We start from the raw sequence: 20,868 nt of genomic DNA on the forward strand, positions 1-20,868 counted from the left end.
AAGTGTAGTCACTGTTGTAATGTAGGAAGCGCAGCGGCCAATTTCCACACAGCAAGATCCCACACACCAAATGATAATGAGCAGATGATCTGGTTTTAGTGATGTTGATTGAGGGATAAATATTGACCGGGACACCGGGGATAACTCCCCTGCTCTTCTTCAAAGTGGGGGGGCGGGGGAGGGTGGGGTGTGGGGGGGGGGGGTGTGGGGTGGGGGTGGGTGGGGGGGCGGGGCGGGGGCAGGGGGAGACAGGGCCTCAGTTTAATATCTTATTTGAAAGAAAGCTGTTCTGACAGTGCAGCATTCACTCAGTGCTGGGACCAGGAATGTTGGAACTGGTTTTTGCCCACAGGTCCCTAACTGGGTCTTAACCTTCTGACCCAGAGGTGATAGTGCTGCCCCCTGAGCCATGGCGGATTCTAGTTAGAAAGGAAAAGTTACGCTTTAAAACCCTCCACCCTTTGCCTCCGATGCCTAAATCTAATAATTAAAAACCCAGTATAAATAACATGGATTTCACTGACAAATGTTGAAGTATTGATTTTGAGCCACAAGTTTTAACTTCCCACTTGCTCCTCTGCACCTTTCTGTCTCTGTTGCTCATATCAATGACAGCCGGGCGACAGAGCTGAGGGATGAATTTAGCTGAGAATAACGGGGCCTGTGTCCCAGTTGGGAAACTGCCATGGGCGTCGCAGTAATAGAGAGACAGGAAGGTGCTGGAGGACTGACTGGAAAATGGGCCACCAACCAATTGTTACATCGGTCACTATTCCGATCCCAGACCAGACCCCAACAGTGGCTAGGATACTGGACCAAAACCCCAATATTTCAGTCTATTTGTGTGACTGTGCGGAAGGAATGATTCACTCCAGGAATGATCGCATGAAGAAATAGGGCGTGGTTATTTTTAAAATAAAACTTTATTGTGGCTACAATATTAAACTTTTTAACTTCACACCCAAAACAACAGCTTACAATTACCCATTTAAACATTACTACTCAATCTCCCATTAAACAACAGGAAAAGAAAGATACAGATCTCAATCTATCTCACTGTGGGAGAATTGTGGGCCCAAAATTGAACTTCTCTCTCCAAACCTTTCTCCAAAAACTGCTCTCTATAATTTTGCAGTGAATCACACTCTAACCCCACGCTTTTAACCCTTAAATTGCCCAATACATTTATAATCAAATTTTCCAAAAATCTTCCAATCGTCACACCTCCCCCTTCAAAAAAAATGAACCAGCGATGTACGCAGATGGCTTTATTTTTCTAAAAACTTTTAAAATTTTAAACATTTCTTATGATTACATGCAACTTGTACTCTATAATAACATTTTACATTTTTCAACAGGCAAACATACACACGAGTGTAGTCCATTTTAGTCTCACATGTCATAGTCGCGAGCATAAATTTATCCACTCCTAGATTTCCAAAGACCGGGGCGGCCTCCAAGATTACACAAGAAAAGCTTCAACAATTCACTGATATGTAGTTGCCTGGCTCTGACAGCAGAATTCTTCTCTTGATGGTCAGACAGGTTGCTATCGATGCTGCAGCATTCATCATCTGTTCTTCACATTTATCAACTGCTTTGTATTCTGTGTCTGTTGAGGATAGCCAAAAATAATTGGTAACAGATGCAGGTGAGATGTTTCCCCCGTTTGGAGAGTCTAGAACCAGGGGACAGAATTTCAAAATAAGGGGGAAGCCATTTAGGACCAGTCTCAGAGGAGACATTTCTTTACTCAGAGGGTTGTGAATCTTTGGAATTCTCTACCCCAGAGGGCTGTGGAAGCTCAGTCATTGAGTGTGTTTAAAGCAGAGACACAGATTTCTAAATCCCAATAACATGAAATGAAACAAAAATCGCTTATTGTCACAAGTAGGCTTCAAATGAAGTTACTGTGAAAAGCCCCTAATCGCCACATTCTGGCGCCTGTTCGGGGAGGCTGGTACGGGAATGGAACCCTCGCTGCTGGCCTTGTTCTGCTTTACAAGCCAGCTGTTTTAGCCCACTGTGCTAAACCAGCCCCTACACAAAGGGATATGGGGATAGTGTGGGGGGAAAGGCATTGAAGTGGATGATCAGCCATGATCGTATTGAATGGTGGAGCAGGTCGACGGGCTGAATAGCCAAGTCCTGCTCCTATGTTCCAATTGTAACAAAGATAGGAAGGAAAGTAAATTGTGAATGGGACATAAGGAGACTAAAGTGATATAGGTAGGTTAAGTGAGTGGGAAAAAATCTACCAAATGGAGCATAATGAGGGAAAAATGTGAAATTGTCCATCTTGGTAGAAAGAATAAAAAAAGCTTATAATCTAAACGGTGAGAGATTGCAGAGCTCTGAGATTCAGAGGGATCTGGGTGTCCAAGAGCATGAATCACAAAAGGCGAGTATACAGGTACAGCAAGTAATTAGGAAAGCTAATAGAATGTTATTGTTTATTGTGAGGGGAATTGAATACAAAAGTAGGAAGGTTATGCTTCAGTTACAAAGGACATTGGTGAGACCACATCTGGAGCACTGTGTACAGTATTGCTCTCATTTAAGGAATGATGTCAATGTGTTGGAAACAGTTCAGAGAAGGTTTACTGGACTCATACCTGGAATTGGAGGCTGGTCTTATGAGGAATGATTGGACAGGCTGGGCTTGTGTCCGATGGAGTTTAGGTGACTTGATTGAACCGTAAAAGATCCTGAGGGGCCTTGACAGGGTGGATGTGGAAAGGATGTTTCCTCTTGTGGGAGAATCTAGAAATTGGAGTCACTTTAAAAGTAATAACTTGCCCATTTAAGGCAGAGGAGAACTTTTTTCTCTCTGAGGGTCGTGAGTCTTTGGAGCACTCTTCCTCAAAGGGCAGTGGAAGCAGAGTCTGTGAATATTTTGAAGGCAGAGCTGGATAGATTCTTGGTAAGCAAGAGGGTGAAAGGTTATCGGGAGGGTAGTGGGAATGTGGATTGGAAGTTACAATCAGAGCAGCTGTGAACTTATTGAATGGTGGAGCAGGCTCAAGGGTCCGAGTGGCCTACTCCTGCTCCTAAATCGTCTGTTATCACATCCTTTATAATAGATTGTAGCATTTTCCCTCCTACTGATGTCAGGCTAATGCGTCTGTGGTTCCCTGTTTTCTCTCTCCCTCCTTAAATAGTGGGGTTACATTTACCACCTTCCAACCTGCAGGAACCATTCCAGAATCTATAGAATCTTTGAAAGATGATCACCAATGTATCCACTATCTCTACAGCCACATCTTTTAGCACTCTGGGATGTAGAGCATCAACTTTGTGGGATTTATTAACTTTCAACCCACATTAATTTCTCCAATACTACTTTGTTCCTAATACTAATCTCTTTCAGTCCCTCTTGAACACCAGTTCCTTGGTTCCCTTGAGTTTGTGAACAATTTTCTGTATGTTCCTCCATGAAGATAGACACACATTTAGTTTCTCTGCCATTTTCTTATTCTCCATTATAAACTCTCCTGTCTCTGCCTGGAATGGACCCATGTTGGTCTTTGCTAATCTTTTCCTTTTCACATTCCTATAGGAGCTTTTCCAGTGGGGTTTTATGTTTCTCCCCAGTTTGCTCTCATATTCTATTTTTTCTTTGTCAGTTTCTTGGTCCTCCTTTGCTGAATTCCAAACAAGTTCCCAATCCTCAGGCTTACTACTGTTTTGGCCACTTCAAGAGCCGCTTCCTTTGATCTAATGGGATCTTTAACTTTGATTTGTGTTCCTTAAAGGAATCTTGTTGTATTCTGTAAAATGAAAGTCACCAAAGGACCATGGGCTGCTCTCCCCTTTGAGAGAGAGAGAGCTTACTGGTGATTACTTACTTGAGGGTCACCACACTTCAGTTGAGGGGCAATGTTGAAAAGGCAAGGCCTTCATGAATAACCTCTGTAGGGGAATTGAACCCATGCTGTTGGCGTCGCTCCGCATCATGAAACAGCCAACTGAGCTAACTGACCAGCTGGTAAATATGTAATATTTCCTTTAATATTAGCTAATCCCTGTTTCCCAATCCACCTCAAACAACGTGCCCCTCCAAGGGGGCTGTTTAGCACAGGGCTAAATCGCTGGCTTTGAAAGCAGGCCAAGGCAGGCCAGCAGCACAGTTCAATTCCCCTACCAGCCTCCCCGAACAGGCACCGGAATGTGGCGACTAGGGGCTTTTCACAGTAACTTCATTTGAAGCCTACTTGTGACAATAAGCGATTTTCATTTCATTTATTTCATACCCTTATAGTTTTCTTCTGTGAGGAACACTCAAATAAATTAAACAGAAAAAAACATATAACCACCACAGCCCATCTCCATGGCAAGGTGGCAAGCTTTGGGGGTTCCAAACAGAAATGGGAACTAAATACCTTCAAACTTACAAACACTCTTTCAGTCTGTGATCCTCGTGAAATTTAGAACCAGGCAATTGCAACAAGTCTCAAAGAGCATCAGCCCACTGGAGGCAACCTCGTGAGACCGGCAGTCCAGCAGAAAGAAATCGTCTGACCATCCCCATTGGCCAACTGTCAGAATGAACAAAATGCAGTCCTGGATGTAATTGAAGGAGAAACAATAACAGAATCCAACCACTGTAATCAATTGTGAACTTGGCGAATCAGCAGCTGCGATGAATCACAGATTTCCTTCCCAGGCTGTGGGCACGAGTGGCCTTTATCCGGTGTGAAGTCGTTGTTGTGTCCGCAGGCTGGATAAGTGAATAAATCCTTTCCCACACTGAGAGCAGGTGAACGGCCTCTCCTCAGTGTGAACTTGCTGATGTGACCGTAGGCTGGTTGAAACATAGAATGCCTTCCCACACTGAGGGCATTTGCATGGCCTCTCCCCAGTGTGTATTCGGTCATGTGACTGCAGGGTGTCTGACCGAGTGAATCTCTTCCCACACTGAGAGCAGGTGTATGGCTTCTCCCCTGTGTGAACTCGCTGGTGTTTCTTCAACATGGATAGCTCAGTAAATCCCTTCCCACAAGCAGAGCAGGTGAATAGCCTCTCTCCAGTGTGAACTCGCTGGTGTTTCACTAGTACGGATGAAACACGGAATCCCTTCCCACACTGAGAGCAGGTGAACGGCCTCTCCCCAGTGTGAACTCGCTGATGTTTCTTCAGGCTGGATAACTCAGTGAATCCCTTCCCACACAGAGAGCATGTGAATGGCTTCTCGCCAGTGTGAACCCGTTGGTGGCTCTTCAGCTGGGATAACTGAGTGAATCTCTTCCCACACTGAGAGCAGGTGAACAGTCGCTCCCCAGTGTGAATTAGCTGATGATTCCGCAGGTTGGATGAATCACTGAATCTCTTCCCACATTGGGAGCAGCTGAATGGCTTCTCGCCGGTGTGAATTCGCTGGTGTGCCCGCAGGTTGGATAACACAGCAAATCCCTTCCCACACACAGAGCAGGTAAAGGGCCTCTCCCCAGTGTGAATGCGTCGATGAGCTTCCAGCACAGATGGGGATCTGAATCCCTTCCCACAGTTCCCACATTTCCACGGTTTCTCCATGTTTTGGGTCTCCTCGTGTCTCTCCAGGTCAGACAATCAGTTGACGCCTCCTGCACAGAACACGTGTATGGTCTCTCCCCACTGTGAATGGTGTGATTTTTTTTTCAGGCTGTGTAACTGGTTAAAGCGCTTTCCACAGTCAGTGCTCTGGAACACTCTCACTCGGGTGTGTGTGTCTCGGTGCTTTTCCAGTCACACTGATGGTTAAAATATTTTGAAGCCGACAGAACAGACAAACATTTCTCCTTCTAGATTCAAAGGCTGATGATATTCAGGTCCCAAGGAATAGAGTGACTCCGTCACATCGAGAGGTTACGTTTGAGATTTTTGTCTGTAATTCCTCCTCTTCTAATATCCTATAAAAGGAGTTTACAAAATGAGTTTACAAAAGTGTAGGATAGAAATTCATAACCGACAACTCTCGTTTCTATGGAACATTTTTTCCTCTCTCATTCCCCAATACCTAGTCGCCAAAAACTACCCCATACGTCGTCTTCAGGGAGCGGATTCGGAGGGGCGGAGTGACAGAGCTGTGAGCATTGGGAAAGAGACCATCCTTTTAGCCAGACAAATAAATGTGTCAAGCTGAGGGAGCAAAGGATGTCAATGCCTTTGAGAGAGAGAGAGAGACCTGGACCAACCTTTGCAGAGTCTGCACCCTCCCTGGATTCACTTCCTTTCCCTTCAGTTGCTGCAAGTGACCAATTGAAGGTCAGAATGAGAAAAGAAATGGAAAGGGGGAGAAAAGAAAGTGTTTTACTCACAGATGTTGGAGACGGGAGGAGGTGTGAAGCTCAAGCTCATTCAGAGTGAGGAGCAGCAGCTTTGCTGGGCAGGAATGAGCAGGTTAACAAGCTCAATTTCCAAAGTCTGCAGGCAGACAATGAGGGAACTCTGATTGACTGGCGGAGAAGAAGCCTTCCGCTCCTCCCAGTTTGCCATTGGTCAATATCTCTGCATGAGGGGTCAAGGGGCGGGGCCTCCCCGCACATGCGCACCAACCCGCCCCTTGAACATGCGCAGTCCCGGACCTGGGCGGAGATCACCGAGCGGCTTCTCGCTCTGGCGGGAGCCGTCAGCCGGTTGCCTGGAAACCTTGTCTGGAGGAAACAAGGGGGAGGGGAAATAATGGGGGCGGGACAGCGCACTGGAACCCGCAGACGTCACCGTGGAGCAGAGTGATTTGTTATTGGTTGATTCAGGCAGGGCTCCATTGTGACGCCACAATTCAGAGATTGGACAATGAGTTTCGGACTAAAACTTCCTCCTCATCTGGGAGCTCAGTGTTTCCCCCTTTCCATTTCCTTTCTCATTCTGGGGGGACATTGGTGACTTGCAGCAACTGTAGGAAAGGAAGCGAATCCAGGGAGGGTGCAGACTCTGAAAAGGTTAGCGCAGGTCTCTCTCTGAAAGACAGTAACATCCTTTGCTCCCTCAGCTTGACACATTTATTTGTCTGGCTAAAAGAATGGTCTCTTTCATAATGTTCACATTAAAGGGGTTAAGCCATTTATTATTATTTCTTGTCTTCTGTGAATAAGTTCTCTATTTTATTACAGCACAGAAGGAGTCCATTCAGTCACTTGAGTCCATGCCGACTCTCTGCAGAACAATTCAGGCTGTCACATTTCCTCTCGATATCACCATACCTCTGCAAGTTTATTTCCTTCACGTGCCCTTCTACGTTCAGTTTCAAATAATCTTATCGTCTCAACTTGCACCACTAGGTAGTGAGTTCCAAGTCATCAGCACTCACTGCCGAAATAAACTTCTTCCCCACTGCCCCATATGCCTAATCATGGGTGGATATTAGATACAGCAGAGTGAGAATGGAGGGAGAGTGTGTGGGGTGGAAATTTACAGCTTTAGGGGAATGAGGGAGGAAAAATATTCCATTGAAACTAGAATTGTCTTCTGAATTTCTATTTTATTTGACAGTGATGATATTTATAATCTCCTTTTACAGTATATTAGAAAGTGAGGATTTACAGACAGAAATCTGAAAGTAAATGGTGCACCTGGGTCTGACAAAGTCACTCGATTCCTTGGGACCTGAACATCATCGGACTTTGAATCTAGACGTAGAAATGTTTGTCTGTCTCAAGAGATTTTAAAGCACCAAGACACACAGACACCTGGGTAATTGCGTTCCAAGGAACTGACTGGAAAAAGCGTCAACCAATTACTTTGTTTTATAAATTTAGAATACCCAATGATTTTGTCCAATTAAGGGGCAATTTAGTGCGACCAATTGACCTAACCTGCACATCTTTGGGTTGTGGGGATGAGACCCACGCAGACATGGAGGCAATGTGCAACTCCACACAGACAAGGGGCCGGCATCGAACCCGGGTCCTCCGCACCCTAGGCAGCAGTGCTAATCACTGCACCACCGTCCGCCCTGCAGTTAACCAATTACACAGCCTGATAAAACATCGCACCATTCAGAGTGGAGAGAAATCCTGCACGTTTTTGCTGTGGACGAGGCTTCAACTGATTATGAAACCTGGAGAGTCTCAAGGACGCCTTCACCTGAAAATGTGGGCACTGTGGGAAAGGATTCAGATCCCCATCTGTGCTGGAAACTCATCAATGTCGTCACACTGGGGAGAGGCCACTCACCTGCTCTGTGTGTGGGAAGGGATTCACTCAGACATCCCACCTGCTGCCACATCAAAGAGCTCACACTGGGGAGAAGCCATTCACCTGCTCTGAATGTGGGAAAGGATTCAGTAATTTATCCACCTTGCAGACACAGCAGTAAATTCACACTCGGGAGAGGCCTTTCAAATGCTCTGTATGTGGACAGGGTTTCACTGAGTCATTCAGCCCGATGATCGACCAGTGCGTTCACACTGGGGAGAAAGTGTTCACCAGGATGTGGTGTTCACCTGCTCTACTTGCTGAAAAGGGTTCCGTGATTCATATAGCCTTCCGACTCATCAGCGAGTTTATACCAGGGAGAGGCCATTCATCTGCTCCATTTGTGGGATCGGATTCACTCAATTATCCAGCCTGCTGACACTCCAATGCGTTCACACCGGGGAGAGACCGTTCATCTGTCTGACTGCGGGAAGGGATTCACTCGGTTGTGGGAAGCGACCTTTTGTGGATCAATTCAAAGGAGATGTACTCTCCCAGACTCAAAGCGCATCAGCCCACTGGAAGCAAGGTCGTGAGACCGGCCAGTCCAGCAGAAAGAAACCCTCTAACTGTCCAACCTCACCAAGTGTCAGAATGAACATGGTTCAGCCCTGGATGTGATTAACAGCAGCAATAACAGCAGAAGCCAATCCCTGTCATCACTTCTGAACACTCTGCTGTCTCAACAGGATGCATAGCAGAGTGAATCATTTTCCACAAATAGATCAGATGAACAACCTCTCTCTGCTGGCATGTCTTCCGGGTAGATGAATCACAGAATCCATTCCCACAATCAGAGCAAGTGAATGGCCTCTGCCCGATGTGGATTCATTGGTGCATCTGCAGTTTGGATAACTGAATAAATCCTTTCTCACACTCAGAGCAGCTGAACGGTCTCTCCTCAGTGTGAGTGCGCTGGTGGGACATCAGTTCTTGAGAACTTTTGAAGCCACTCCCACAGGCAGAGCATTTAAAGGGACTCTCATTGGTGTGAGTGACTTGGTGTATTCGCAGGTTAGAAGAACGAGTGAATCGCTTCCCACACACAGTGCAGGTGAAAGGCCTCTCCCCGGTATGAACCCGCTGGCGAGTCAGAAAATTGAATGACTCACTGAATCCCTTCCCACACTTCGGGCAGGTGAACGGTCTCTTTTCTGTGTGAACTCTCTCATGTGTCAGAAGGGTGGATGAATGTTTGAATCCCTTCCCACAGTCAGAGCACATGAACAGTTTGTCCCCAGTGTGAGCTCATTTGTGTCTCAGCATGTGGGATGACTGAGTGAATCCCTTCCCACACACAGAGCAGTTGTGGGAAACCAGCGGCCTGGGGGCCACATGCAGCCCATCTGGGTTCTGAGCGCGGCCCACAATAAACATTTTGCTGACTGTTGCCCACAGGCAGGGTTGCCATATTCCACCAATTCCCATCCACATAGTTTTTTTCTACCGGTATTACTGAAGTGATCCACTGGACAGCTTGTTTATGATGCAGAGCGAGGCCACCAGCACGTGTTCAAATCCCGTACTGGCTGAGGTTATTCATGAAGGCTTTGCCTTCTCAACCTTGGCCCTCACCTGAGGTATGGCGATCCTCCAGTTAAATCACCATATCTCAGCTCTCCCTGTCAAAGGGGAAGGCAGCCTGTGGTCAACTGGCACTATGGCGACTTGACTTGACACATGTAAAGCGAGGGGAAGTGAAGTGAGGAGCATTCTGATTGCACAACATTGACTGTGAGCCGTGCACTCCCTCTGCATCCAAAGTGTAAATATTTTATTTTTAACATTTGCAGTTGATAGTTCAATTAAAATATAAATGAATTGAACTAAGCATTTTCTATAACTCGTTATGAAATATTTGGTGTGTATTAAATGTATTTAATCTGATAGATAGGTCACAGTTAGTGGATTTCAATCTTGCCGACACAGAGATGAATGAGGGTCACTCATGCGGCCCACTCACTAGCCGAGTCTGTCTTCACTGATCTGAGGAGATATCCTTACTGTTCAGTAAACCTTACATGGAAAAGGCACAGATACAACTGTACATGGAGGAAGATAATGGTACCTGATGGCAGTGCTGGAGCAGTTTGTGATCGGCGTCCAATGCCACAACTACCTCTGTTTCCTTTCTTTCCGCCGGTGCCATAACAACGTTCAAAATCCTCCTAATGTTCGAAAACAGCTGCCTCCCTTTCACGAACCCCGTCTGATCCTCCCCTATTACCTTCGGAAGGCACTCCTCCAGCCTACCCGCCAGTACCTTCGCCAACACTTTTGCGTCCACATTCAGAAGTGATATGGGCCGATACGACCCACATTCCGTCGGATCCTTATCTTTTTTTGGAACAGGGAAATCGATGCCTGCCCCAAGGTTTGTGGCAACACCCCCTTCCCTTTTGCCTCCTCAAACATCCCCACCATCAGGGGTGCCAACCTATCCTTAAATTTTTTATAATATTCCACCGGAAACCCATCCGGCCCTGCCACCTTCCCCGACTGCATCCTCCCAATCGCATCCTTTATCTCCTGCTCCATTATTGCTCCTTCTAATGTAGCCCTGTCCCCCTCCCCTAGCCTCGGGTGCTCCGGTCTCCTCCGAGTGGCTCTGACTTGTACAACCTCTCATAAAACTCCTCAAAAACCTTGTTAATCAGCACTGGGGCCACCACCAACTTCCCTGCCCTACCCTTCACCTGAAGAATTTCCCTTGCCGCTGCCTCCCTCCGGAGCTGACCTGCTAACATATCTCCATGTTCATAAACTGCATTCCTTGCTCGTCTCAGTTGGCGCACCGCCTTCCTGGTGGACAGTCGGTCGAAGCTCACCTGTAGTTCCTTCCTCTTTTCCAGCTTTGCCGGGTCCCCATCCTCTGCATACCTCCTATCTACCTCCAACATCTCATCTATTACCCTCTGCCGCTCCAACCTCTCCTCCTTATCCACCCTAGCCTTAAACAAAATTACCTCACCTCTCACCACCGCCTTTAGAGCCTCCCAGATGACTGCCTTCGACACCTCACCCGTACAATTGAAACCTACATATTCCTTAATTACCGTTTCAATTTTCTCACAGAATACTTGGTTCCCCAAAAGCCCCACATCCAGTTTCCACCCCGGTCTCTGCGCTGCCCCCTTCTCTAGCACCATATCCACTCAATGTGGAGCGTGATCTGACACTGCAATTGCAGAGTATTCCGACCCCTTGACTCCAGCCAGCAAAGCCTTCCCCACCACAAAAAAGTCGATCCGCGAGTATACATTATGGACCGCGGAGAAAAACGAATACTCCCATTCCCTTGGGTGCAGGAACCTCCAAGGGTCCACCCCTCCCATTTCCACCATTAGCCCAGCCAGCGCCTTCGCCCGCCCCCCCCCCTCCCCTGATGGGACCAGCGAGCGCGGCCGTGATCTGTCCAACCTTGGCTCCTGCACCAGGTTCCAGTCCCCCCCCCACAATCAGCTCATGCGTGTCTTAAAGTCAGGAATAGCCCCAACCACCTTCCTCACGAATCCCACATCGTGCCAATTGGGACTGTATACACTTAACAGCGCCACTAATCTCCCCTCCAATGCCCCTGTCACAATCACATATCTACCCCCCTGATCTGCCACCACCTTCTCCATCTGGAAGCGTACCCTTTTGCTGACCAGCACCGCTACCCCTCGAGCCCTTCCATCAAATCTGGAGTGAAACACTTGGCTAACCCAGCCTTTTTTATGTCTCACCTGGTCCTTCACCCTCAAGTGAGTCTCCTGCAGCATTGCCTCATCGGCTTTCAAACTTTTAAGATGTGCAAGCACCCTTGACCGGACCTCCTAGCCCTCTCACGTTCCACGTGATTATCCTTACTGGGGGTCTCTCACCCCCTCCCCACCTTTCTTATCCACCATCACCATACCACCGGGCCCTGCCCCATAAGCCTGACCCGCCCCTGTCCATTGTTAACATCGAACCCCTTCCCCCCTCCCAAGAACCCCCCCCTACAAAAACATCACCCAACATCCCTCCCTCCACCCCCTCTTGCTCGCCTCGTAGGCCCATTGAAGCCTGCTACCCAGGCTCCAACGTCCGCAGTCCTCCTCTCACCTCACTCCCATTCACTAACTGACTCTAGTTAGCTAGCGCGGGTGGCTCCCCCCCCCCCGCCAAAACCTCTCGCCCCCTTCCGCCCAGTCCCAGAGAAAGAAACACCAAAACAAACCCAACAATCCAACCCCTACAATTCACTAACATAACATTTAACCGTCGCAACACAGAACACCATTAACTGGAACTCTGCAACAATGCAAAGAGAAGTAAATTTCAAATTTCAATACAAATCAGTAAAAAGAAAGTTGTAACATTTGTACATTTTCCAGCCGCTCAAACACAGTCCACAGTCTTTCTTCCAGTTCCGCTCTTCACGTCTGTCCCAAGCTTTCTGCCCTCACGAACGCCTCAGCCGCCTCCGCTGTCTCAAAATAAAAGTCTTTGGCGTTATATGTTACTCTCAACTTCGCCGGGTACACCACACCAAATCGCACCCCCTTCTTGTACAAAGCCGCCTTCACTCGCACAAACGCCGCTCGTCTTTTTGCCAACTCCACCGTCCAATCCTGGTAGATCCGAACCGCAGTACCATCCCACAGCACCTCACGCTTCTGCTTCGCCCAGCTTAATACTTTCTCCTTCATGCAAAACTTATGGAAGCAGATAATTACTGCCCTTGGCGGCTCGTTCACTTTGGGCTTCGGCCTTAATCACCGATGAGCTCGGTCTACCTTGTACAGGGTGGGGTTCTCACCCTCCCCCATCAGCTCCGCCAACTTCTTAGCAAAGTATTGCGTGGGCCTTGGGCCCTCTGTCCCTTCGGGCAAGCCCACAATTCTCAAATTGTGCCGCCTTGAGCGGTTTTCCAAGTCTTCCAGCTTTGCTCGGAGCCCTCTGTTAACCTCCACCACCCTCCGCAGCTCGTCCCCCATCGAGGGGACCTGGTCGCTGTGTCGTGTCACGGCCTCCTCCACCTCCTTCATCTTCTCGCCCTGCTCTCTCACCTCGGCCAATGCCTTTGCCACCTCCACCCTGATCGGGCCGATTGCCTCCTCCAACAATGACCTCACCACGACCGCCATCTCTTTCCTCAGGATCTCCATGTGCCTCACCAAACGTTTTTCCAGCCCCACCACCATCACCTCGGTCATCTTCTCCACCGTAAATAGTGCGGTCCCGCCTTGCAGTTCGGCTTCCGCCATCCTGTCAACACTTTTCTTTTGCTCGTCTTCTCCTTCGGCGGCGAACCCACGTTTCCTTCTTTCTTTGACGCTGCTTTTCGCATCTTTTAGCGGCTTATTGTTTTTTATCTTCTTTCTTTTCTCCTCTCTCCCCCTTCACTCTCCTGCTCTTCATCAATCTGACATTCTTCTTTTTTGAGAAAAAAAAACTTTTACCAAACTTCCATGAATCTTCTTTCTCCTCTACATTCACCTGGGACCAGGCTTCAAACCTTCTTCTTCCTAGGTGGGAGCCATCCGACGTGGAGCACCCTCCCTACATGGCGCTCGGGCCTGCCGCCTCGACCTCTTCGTAGCTCCGCCCCCCGCTGCTCCGACCTGCCGGGCCCGGCCCCTCAGCCTCCGCCGCCCGACACCCGCGCGGGGGTTCTTCGCCGGCTTTTAAGCCGGCCCTGCTGGCTGCTCGTGGCGGCCCCAAAGGCCGACGATAGTCAGGGAGTGCGTGGGGTCTCGGGGATTTCCCCGAAATCGCCGCGAATCGCGGCCACCGGCGGGAGCTCTTTTTTTTGCAGCAGCCCTGCTCGCCCACCCCACCGGAAGTCCCTTGCAAGGCTCAACCTAACGCAGCTAAAAGTGGTACATAGAACCCACTTGACCAGAACCTGAATGGACAGGCTCTTCCCGGAGGTGGAGGATAGATGTGAACGGTGCCAAGGAGGTCCGGCCAACCACACCCACATGTTCTGGTCTTGCCCCAGACTTGCAGGGTACTGGACAGCCTTCTTCGAGGCAATGTCCAAAGTGGTGGGGATGAGGGTGGAGCCATGCCCGAAAGTGGCGGTTTTTGGGGTATCAGACCAGCCAGGTCTATTCCTGGGGAGGAGGGCGGACGCCCTTTCCTTTGCCTCCCTATCGCCCGCCGGAGAATCCTGTTCGGCTGGTGGTCAGCAGCACCACCCAAAGCTGCAGACTGGCTGTCCGACCTATCGGAATCTCTCCAAATGGAGAAAATCAAATTCGCCATCCGTGGGTCGGAAGAGGAATTCCACAAAACATGGGAGCCACTCACCCGACTGTTCCGAGACCTGTTTGTGGCCAACACATAAATAGATAAATAGCCAGTAGCCAGGGAGAATTAGCCAGGACAAAACAAAAAGAGGAAAGCGAGGGAGGGCCAGGGTGGGGTGGGGTGCAAGGTAAGGGAGCAAAATTCAGCAGGAAAGAATGGGGGGCAGCAGTGAAGAAGGGGGGGAAAGGTGGGAGGGGAGAGTCAGGGAGAGGGGAGCTGGGGGGAGGAGCGGCTGGGGGGAGGGAGGGGGAGCTGGGGGGGAGGGGGGGTCAGGGAGAGAACTGGGGAGAGGGGGGGTCAGGGAGAGGGGAGCAGGAGTGGGGAGGGGAGTCAGGGAGAGAGGAGCTGGGGGGTGGGGGGGGGCTGGAAGAGGGGTAGGGAGGATTGAATGCTGAGCCAGACGGTGACAGACTGTAAATAGAGAAACCTAAGAAGAAACCTTTGTGACTGTACAATAAATGACAACGAAAGGCAATGTATACAATATTGAAAATGCCAATAAAAAGATTTTTTTTTTAAAGATGGCAAGGAACAGGCTACAGATGAGTTAAAGAGAAACTATTTGTATCCAGAACATTGTGAACATCCTTTTACTCTGGTTGTCTTTGATCCTCAAGTCATTCTCTGTTTTTTAACCATATTCTGTTTCATTAATAAACTTTTATCAGTAAAAATATTTGATTTTTCTGAACTTTTCATGATTAGATTGATGCACATTAGGGAAAGTGGGTGAGAGGTTGACAGGCTCTCTAACAGAAAGTGAGTCTCTCTGTGGTAATTGTCAAAGGAGCCAGAGGGGGGAGATGAGATTTTATTTTATTTTTTGACACAGCGAGTTGTTCTGATCTGCCTGAAAGCAGATTCAATTGTATCTTTCCAAAGAGTAAATACCTGAAAGGGAAGAATTTGCAGGGCTGTGGGGAAAGGGCAGAGCAGTTGGATGAATGAGAGAGTCCTTTCAAAGAGATAGCAGGGGCACGATGGGCTGAATGGATGCCTGCAGCCTGTGAATCTGAGCCTCCTGCTTTTGTGCAGGTTAAAAGGGACAGATTTCATTGCAGCCTCTTCCCTGTATATGTATTTAAAGAGACGGGTTTCTCTTTAGCTCTGAGTGACCGATATAACAATTGGTTGGAGGCCCATTTCCCAGTCAGTCCTCCAGCACCTTCCTGTCTCTCTATTAGTGCGTCGCCCATGGCAGTTTCCCAACTGGGGCCCAGGACCCGTTATTCTCAGCTAAATTTAGCCCTCAGCTCCATCACCTGCCTGTCATTGACATGAGCAACAGAGACAGAAAGGTCCCGAGGCTCAAATGGGAAGTCAAAACTTGTGGCTCTAAACCAAGACTTCAACATTTGTCAGTCAAATCCAGGTTATTTATACTGGGTTTTTATTATTAGATTTAGGCACTGGAGGGAAAGGGTGGGGGTTTTAAAGGGTAACTTTCCCTTTCTAACTTTATAATGTTACATCCAACATTCCTCGTCCCAGCACTGAGGGAGTCTGCACTGTCAGAACAGCCTTCTTTCAAATAAGATGTTAAACTGAGGCCCTGTCTGCCCCTTTCAGGTGGGTGTAAAAGTTCCCACAGCCACTATTTTGAAGAAGAGCAGGGGAGTTATCCCCGGTGTCCTGGTCAATATTTATCCCTCAGTCAACATCACTAAAAACAGATCATCTGCTCATTATCACATTGCTGTGTGTGGGATCTTGCTGTGTGTAAATTGGCTGCTGCGTTTCCTGCATTACAACAGTGACTACACTTTAAAAATACTTCATTGGCTGGAAAGCACTTTGGGACGTCTGGTGGTTGTGAAAGGTGCTATACAAATGCAAGTTTTTAAATTGAAGATTTATGTTTTCTGAACTTGTTATTTGGAACTCAATTGATTTCAGCCACCCCCATCATACCATTTAAAAAATTCACTTTGGTTCAGACAAGGCAATTAAGGCAAAGGCAGAATTCTCTTGATATTGAATTTAAAAGGTTTATTCAAAGAAACTTTCAGACATTGCCTTTTACAACTTCATGTGGGTGATCAGTCTGTAGAAGCGTTACCCTCTCTGGCTCCTTTGACAGTCATTTCCTTGGAACTCGGCCTCGGGAACCTTCAGTACGTGGACTCAAAGCCCCCGAGTGTGGAGACCTGGGTTAGTGACATAGCTGGGTTTCTCAGTCTCGAGAAAATAAAGTTCGCCTTAAGAGGGTCAATGTCAGGGTTCACCCCGAGGTGGCAGCCTTTCGTCGACTTTCTCGGGGAAAATTAAAATGTCAGCAGATGCAGTATTCCGGGGGGGGGGGGGGGTTGTTGTTGTATGGTTGGGGTGTGTGAAGATTGGGTTGTGGGGGGGGAATGTTTATTTTACCATGTTGATGTCATTGTTTATGTTACTGTTATAAAAATTTTCAAAGACCTTAATAAAATATTATTAAAAGAAAATCTATATTTGAAATGAATGAAATGAAAATCGCTTATTGTCACAAGTAGGCTTCAAATGAAATTACTGTGCAAAGCCCCTAGTCGCCACATTCCAGCGCCTGTTCAGGGAGGCTGGTATGGGAATTGAATCGTGCTGCTGGCCTGCCTTGGTCTGCTTTCAAAGCCAGCGATTTAGCCCTGTGCTAAACCAGCCCCTGTTTGTTGCATTCATGTGAAATGAAAGTCACCTTTGAACATTCTCCCAGTGTCTGCCTGGGTCCCACTCCCACAACTCAAAAAGATATGCAGAGGAGGTCAATTGGCCACGCTAAATTGCCCCTTAATTGGAAAAAACAAATTGGGTACTCTAAATTTATTTTTAAAAATAAATGAATGTCACCAATGGACCAGGGGACCATAGGCTGCTCTCCCCTTTGAGTGAGAGAGCTGACTGGTGGTGATTTACCCTGAGAGTCACCACACCTCAGATGAGGGGCAAGGTTCATGGATAACCTCCGCCGATATGGGAGTTGAATCCATGTTGTTGGAGTCACTCCGCATCACAAACCAGCCATCCAGCCAACTGAGCTAACTGGCCCTTGAATATGTAATAATTCCTTAACTATTATCTATTCACTATCTCCCATTAGTTTCCCCGTCCATCTCAGACAGCTTGCCCCTCATACCCTGTTAGTTTACTTCTGTCAGAAGCACTTAGATACATTAAACAAAAGAGCCAGCTAACCACCACAGCCCATCTTCATGGCAACACGGCATGATTTAGGGGATTCCAAACAGAAATGGGAACTATATATCTTTTAACTTACAAAAGCCCTTTCACTCTGTGATTCTTTTATTGTGCAATTTAAAGCCTGGTATTCGCAACAAGTTTTGAATATCATCAACCCACTGGAGGCAAAGTTGTGAAACCGGAGTGTCCAGCAGAAAGAAACCCTCCAACAATCCCCACTGACCAACTGTCAGAATGAACAAAATGCAGTCCTCAAGGTAATTGAGAGCACAAGCAAGAACAGCAGAATCCAACCCCAGCAATCAATTGTGAACTTGTTGGTGTCTCAGCAGATGTGATGAAACACAAAATCCCTTCCCACATTGAGAACAGGTGAACAGCCTCTCCCCAGTGTGAACTCGCTGGTGTGTCTGCAGGTTGGATAATTGAATGAATCCCTTCCCACACTGAGAGCAGGTGAACGGCTTCTCTCCAGTGTGAACCCGCTGATGTCTCTGAAGGCTGGATAAAACACTGAATCCCTTCCCACACCGAGAGCAGGTGAATGGCTTCTCCCCAGTATGAACTCTCAGATGTGTTTCCAGGTTGGACAACTGAGTAAATCCCTTCCCACACTGAGAGTAGTTGAATGGCATCTCCCCAGTGTGAACTCTCTGGTGTGCCTGCAGGTTGGATGAACAACTGAATCCCTTCCCACACTGAGAGCAGGAGAATGGCTTCTCCCCAGTGTGAACTCGCTGGTGTGTCTGTAGCGGGAATAGCTGAGTGAATCCCTTCCCACACTGAGAGCAGGTGAACGGCTTCTCCCCAGTGTGAACTGCCTGATGTCTGTGCAGGGTGGAGGAATCACTGAATCCCCTCCCACACTGGGAGCATGTGAACGGCCTCTCCCCAGTGTGAAATCGCTGGTGTGTCCGCAGATGGGATAACTGAGTGAATGACTTCCCACACTGAGAGCAGGTGAATGGCCTCTCCCCAGTGTGAATGCGCCGATGAGCCTCTAGTGCAGAAGGGGCTCCGTATCCCTTCCCACAATCTCCACATTTCCACGGTCTGTCCATATTTTGAATCTTTGTGTCTCGCCGGGTTGGACAATCAGCTGAAGCCTTGACAACACAGAACCCACATGTATGGTCTCTCCCCCCTGTGAATGGCGTGATATTCTTTCAGACTGTGTAACTGATTCAGGCTCTTTCCACAGTCAGTGCTCTGGAACACTCTCACTCAGGTGTGTGTGTCTCGGTACTTTTCCAGTCACACTGATGTTTAAAATATTTTGAAGCCTACAGAACGGGCAAACATTTCTCCTTCCAGATTCAAAGACCGATGGTATTCAGGTCCAGAGGAATCGAGTGACTGTCAGATCGAGACTTGACGCTTGCAATTTTTGTCTGTGATTCCTCCTCTTCTAATATCCTGTAAAAACAATTTACAAAAAATATCACTGTCAGTACAGGATAGAAATTCAGAACAGACAATTCTAGTTTCTCTGGAACGTTCTTTCTTTCCCCAAATGCTGTAAATCTCCATCCCACACACCTCCCTCCATTCTCACTCTGCTATATCTGATCTTAACCCTCCCAAATCTCCTGAAGGTGCTGATTCAGGCTGATTGACAGATCCATGATCATCACTTCCTGTCAGAACACAGATCATAACAAATAGAAGCTGCATTCAGCCATTCAGTCCATAGAACCTGCTCAACCATTAAATGAGCTAATTGGCCGATCTACCTCAGCACCATTTTCCCACACTATCCCCCATCGATATGTTCAATATCGAGAAACCTGTCAATCTCAGTCTGAAAATACTTGATGACTGAGGTTCCACAGTCCTCTGGGGTAGAGAATTCCAGATCTTCGCCACATCCTCGAGTGAAGAAATTCCTCCTCATCTCAGCTTTCTCTCCATTTTCCGACTTGTTGCCCATAACATCTTTGGGTTGTGGGGGTGAGATCCACGCAGACGCAGGGAGAATGTGCAAACTCAACACGGACAGTGACCCGGGGCCTGGATCGAAGTCGGGTCCTCGGTGCCGTGAAGCAGCAGAGATTAACCATGCTGCCCACTGCCTTAAATGTTAGCCATCTCCTGGGGAAGCCAGCTCTTTAATTGTGAACATTAGGAAAGAGACCATCATTTTAGCCAGACAAATAAATGTGTCAAGCTGAGGGAGCAAAGGATGTCAATGTCTTTAAGCCATGATGTGGAGATGCTACCCAAAGATGTGCAGGGTAGGTGGATTGGCCATGCCAAATTGCCTTTTAATTGGAAAAAAGGAATTGGGTATTCTAAATTTACTTTTAGAAAGAAAAAAATTAAAATCAGGCAGAGATATGTCTAATGTTTTTATATGGTACATATTTAATATAATATTTATGGTTCTGTAATTAAGTACATTTATTATTGTTTCTAGTTGTGTAATAATGTATGCAGTTACGTTATATATTTCCAGTCTTCTCTTCCCTCAGAGGGTTAGTAGTCTCTGGATTTCTCTTCCACAGGGACCAGTGGGATCTGAGGGTCATTGAATATATTCAAGGATGAGTTAGCTATGGACTGAATGGCTGAATGCAGCATCTATTTGTTATGATCTGTGTTCTGACAGGAAGTGATGATCATGGGTCTGTCATGAGCACAGTAAGACGCCTTACAACACCAGGTTAAAGTCCAACAGGTTTGTTTCGAATCACTAGCTTTTGGAGCACAGCTCCTTCCTCAGGTGAATGGAAGGGGCTGAAGATGGAGCAGTGCTGCGAAAGCTAGTGATTCGAAGCAAACCTGTTGGATTTTTACCTGGTGTTGTAAGACAATGTCTTTAAGAGAGAGAGACCTGGGCCAAGCTTTCCAGAGTCTGCACCCTCCCTGGATTCACTTTCTTTCCCTTCAGTTGCTGCAAGTCATCAATTGAAGGTGAGAATGAGAAAAGAAATGGAAAGGGGAAGAAAAGAAAATGTTTTACTCACAGATGTTGGAGACAGGAGGACGTTTCAGTCTGTGTGAAGCCCAATCTCCTTTCACACAAAGCCCGCGCTGATTGGAGGACCAGCGTCCTTCCGGTCCTAACTCTATCCATTGGCCAACACCTCACAGGAAGGTCAGGGGCTGGGCTTTCCCTCGCACATGCGCAGCCTCTCCTCTCTCTTGGACATGCGCAGTCCCGTGTCCGGGGGGGGGAGGGGAAATCACCGAGCGGCTTCTCGCTCTCGCCGGAGCCGTCAGCCGGTTGTCTGGAAATCT

At 47.7% G+C, this 20,868-nt stretch overlaps 1 protein-coding gene across 1 annotated transcript; it reads right to left on the minus strand.

Moving 5' to 3' along the window:
- Nucleotides 1-904: 904 nt before the first annotated feature.
- Nucleotides 905-20,771, minus strand: LOC140406194 (uncharacterized). The gene is made up of 3 exons (XM_072494333.1): nt 20,595-20,771; nt 17,934-19,044; nt 905-5,568 (listed from the first exon to the last, which is right to left on the minus strand). Exons 2-3 carry the CDS (start codon nt 18,687-18,689, stop codon nt 4,687-4,689), a joined length of 1,638 nt encoding a protein of 545 aa, XP_072350434.1. The 5' UTR covers nt 18,690-19,044; nt 20,595-20,771; the 3' UTR covers nt 905-4,686.
- Between the last annotated feature and the right edge of the window lie 97 nt (nt 20,772-20,868).

Source organism: Scyliorhinus torazame, unplaced genomic scaffold, assembly GCF_047496885.1.
Source record: "Scyliorhinus torazame isolate Kashiwa2021f unplaced genomic scaffold, sScyTor2.1 scaffold_359, whole genome shotgun sequence".
NCBI lineage: Eukaryota > Metazoa > Chordata > Chondrichthyes > Carcharhiniformes > Scyliorhinidae > Scyliorhinus > Scyliorhinus torazame.

Bases quoted from the DNA above. Each gene is read 5' to 3' on its own strand.
- LOC140406194 (XM_072494333.1), bottom strand. From the start codon at position 18,689: ATGGACAGACCGTGGAAATGTGGAGATTGTGGGAAGGGATACGGAGCC. The intron at 5,569-17,933 runs TGATTGCTGGGG...GGCGTCAACTGA, and splicing joins GACACCAACAAGTTCACAAT to TTGTCTGACCTGGAGAGACA.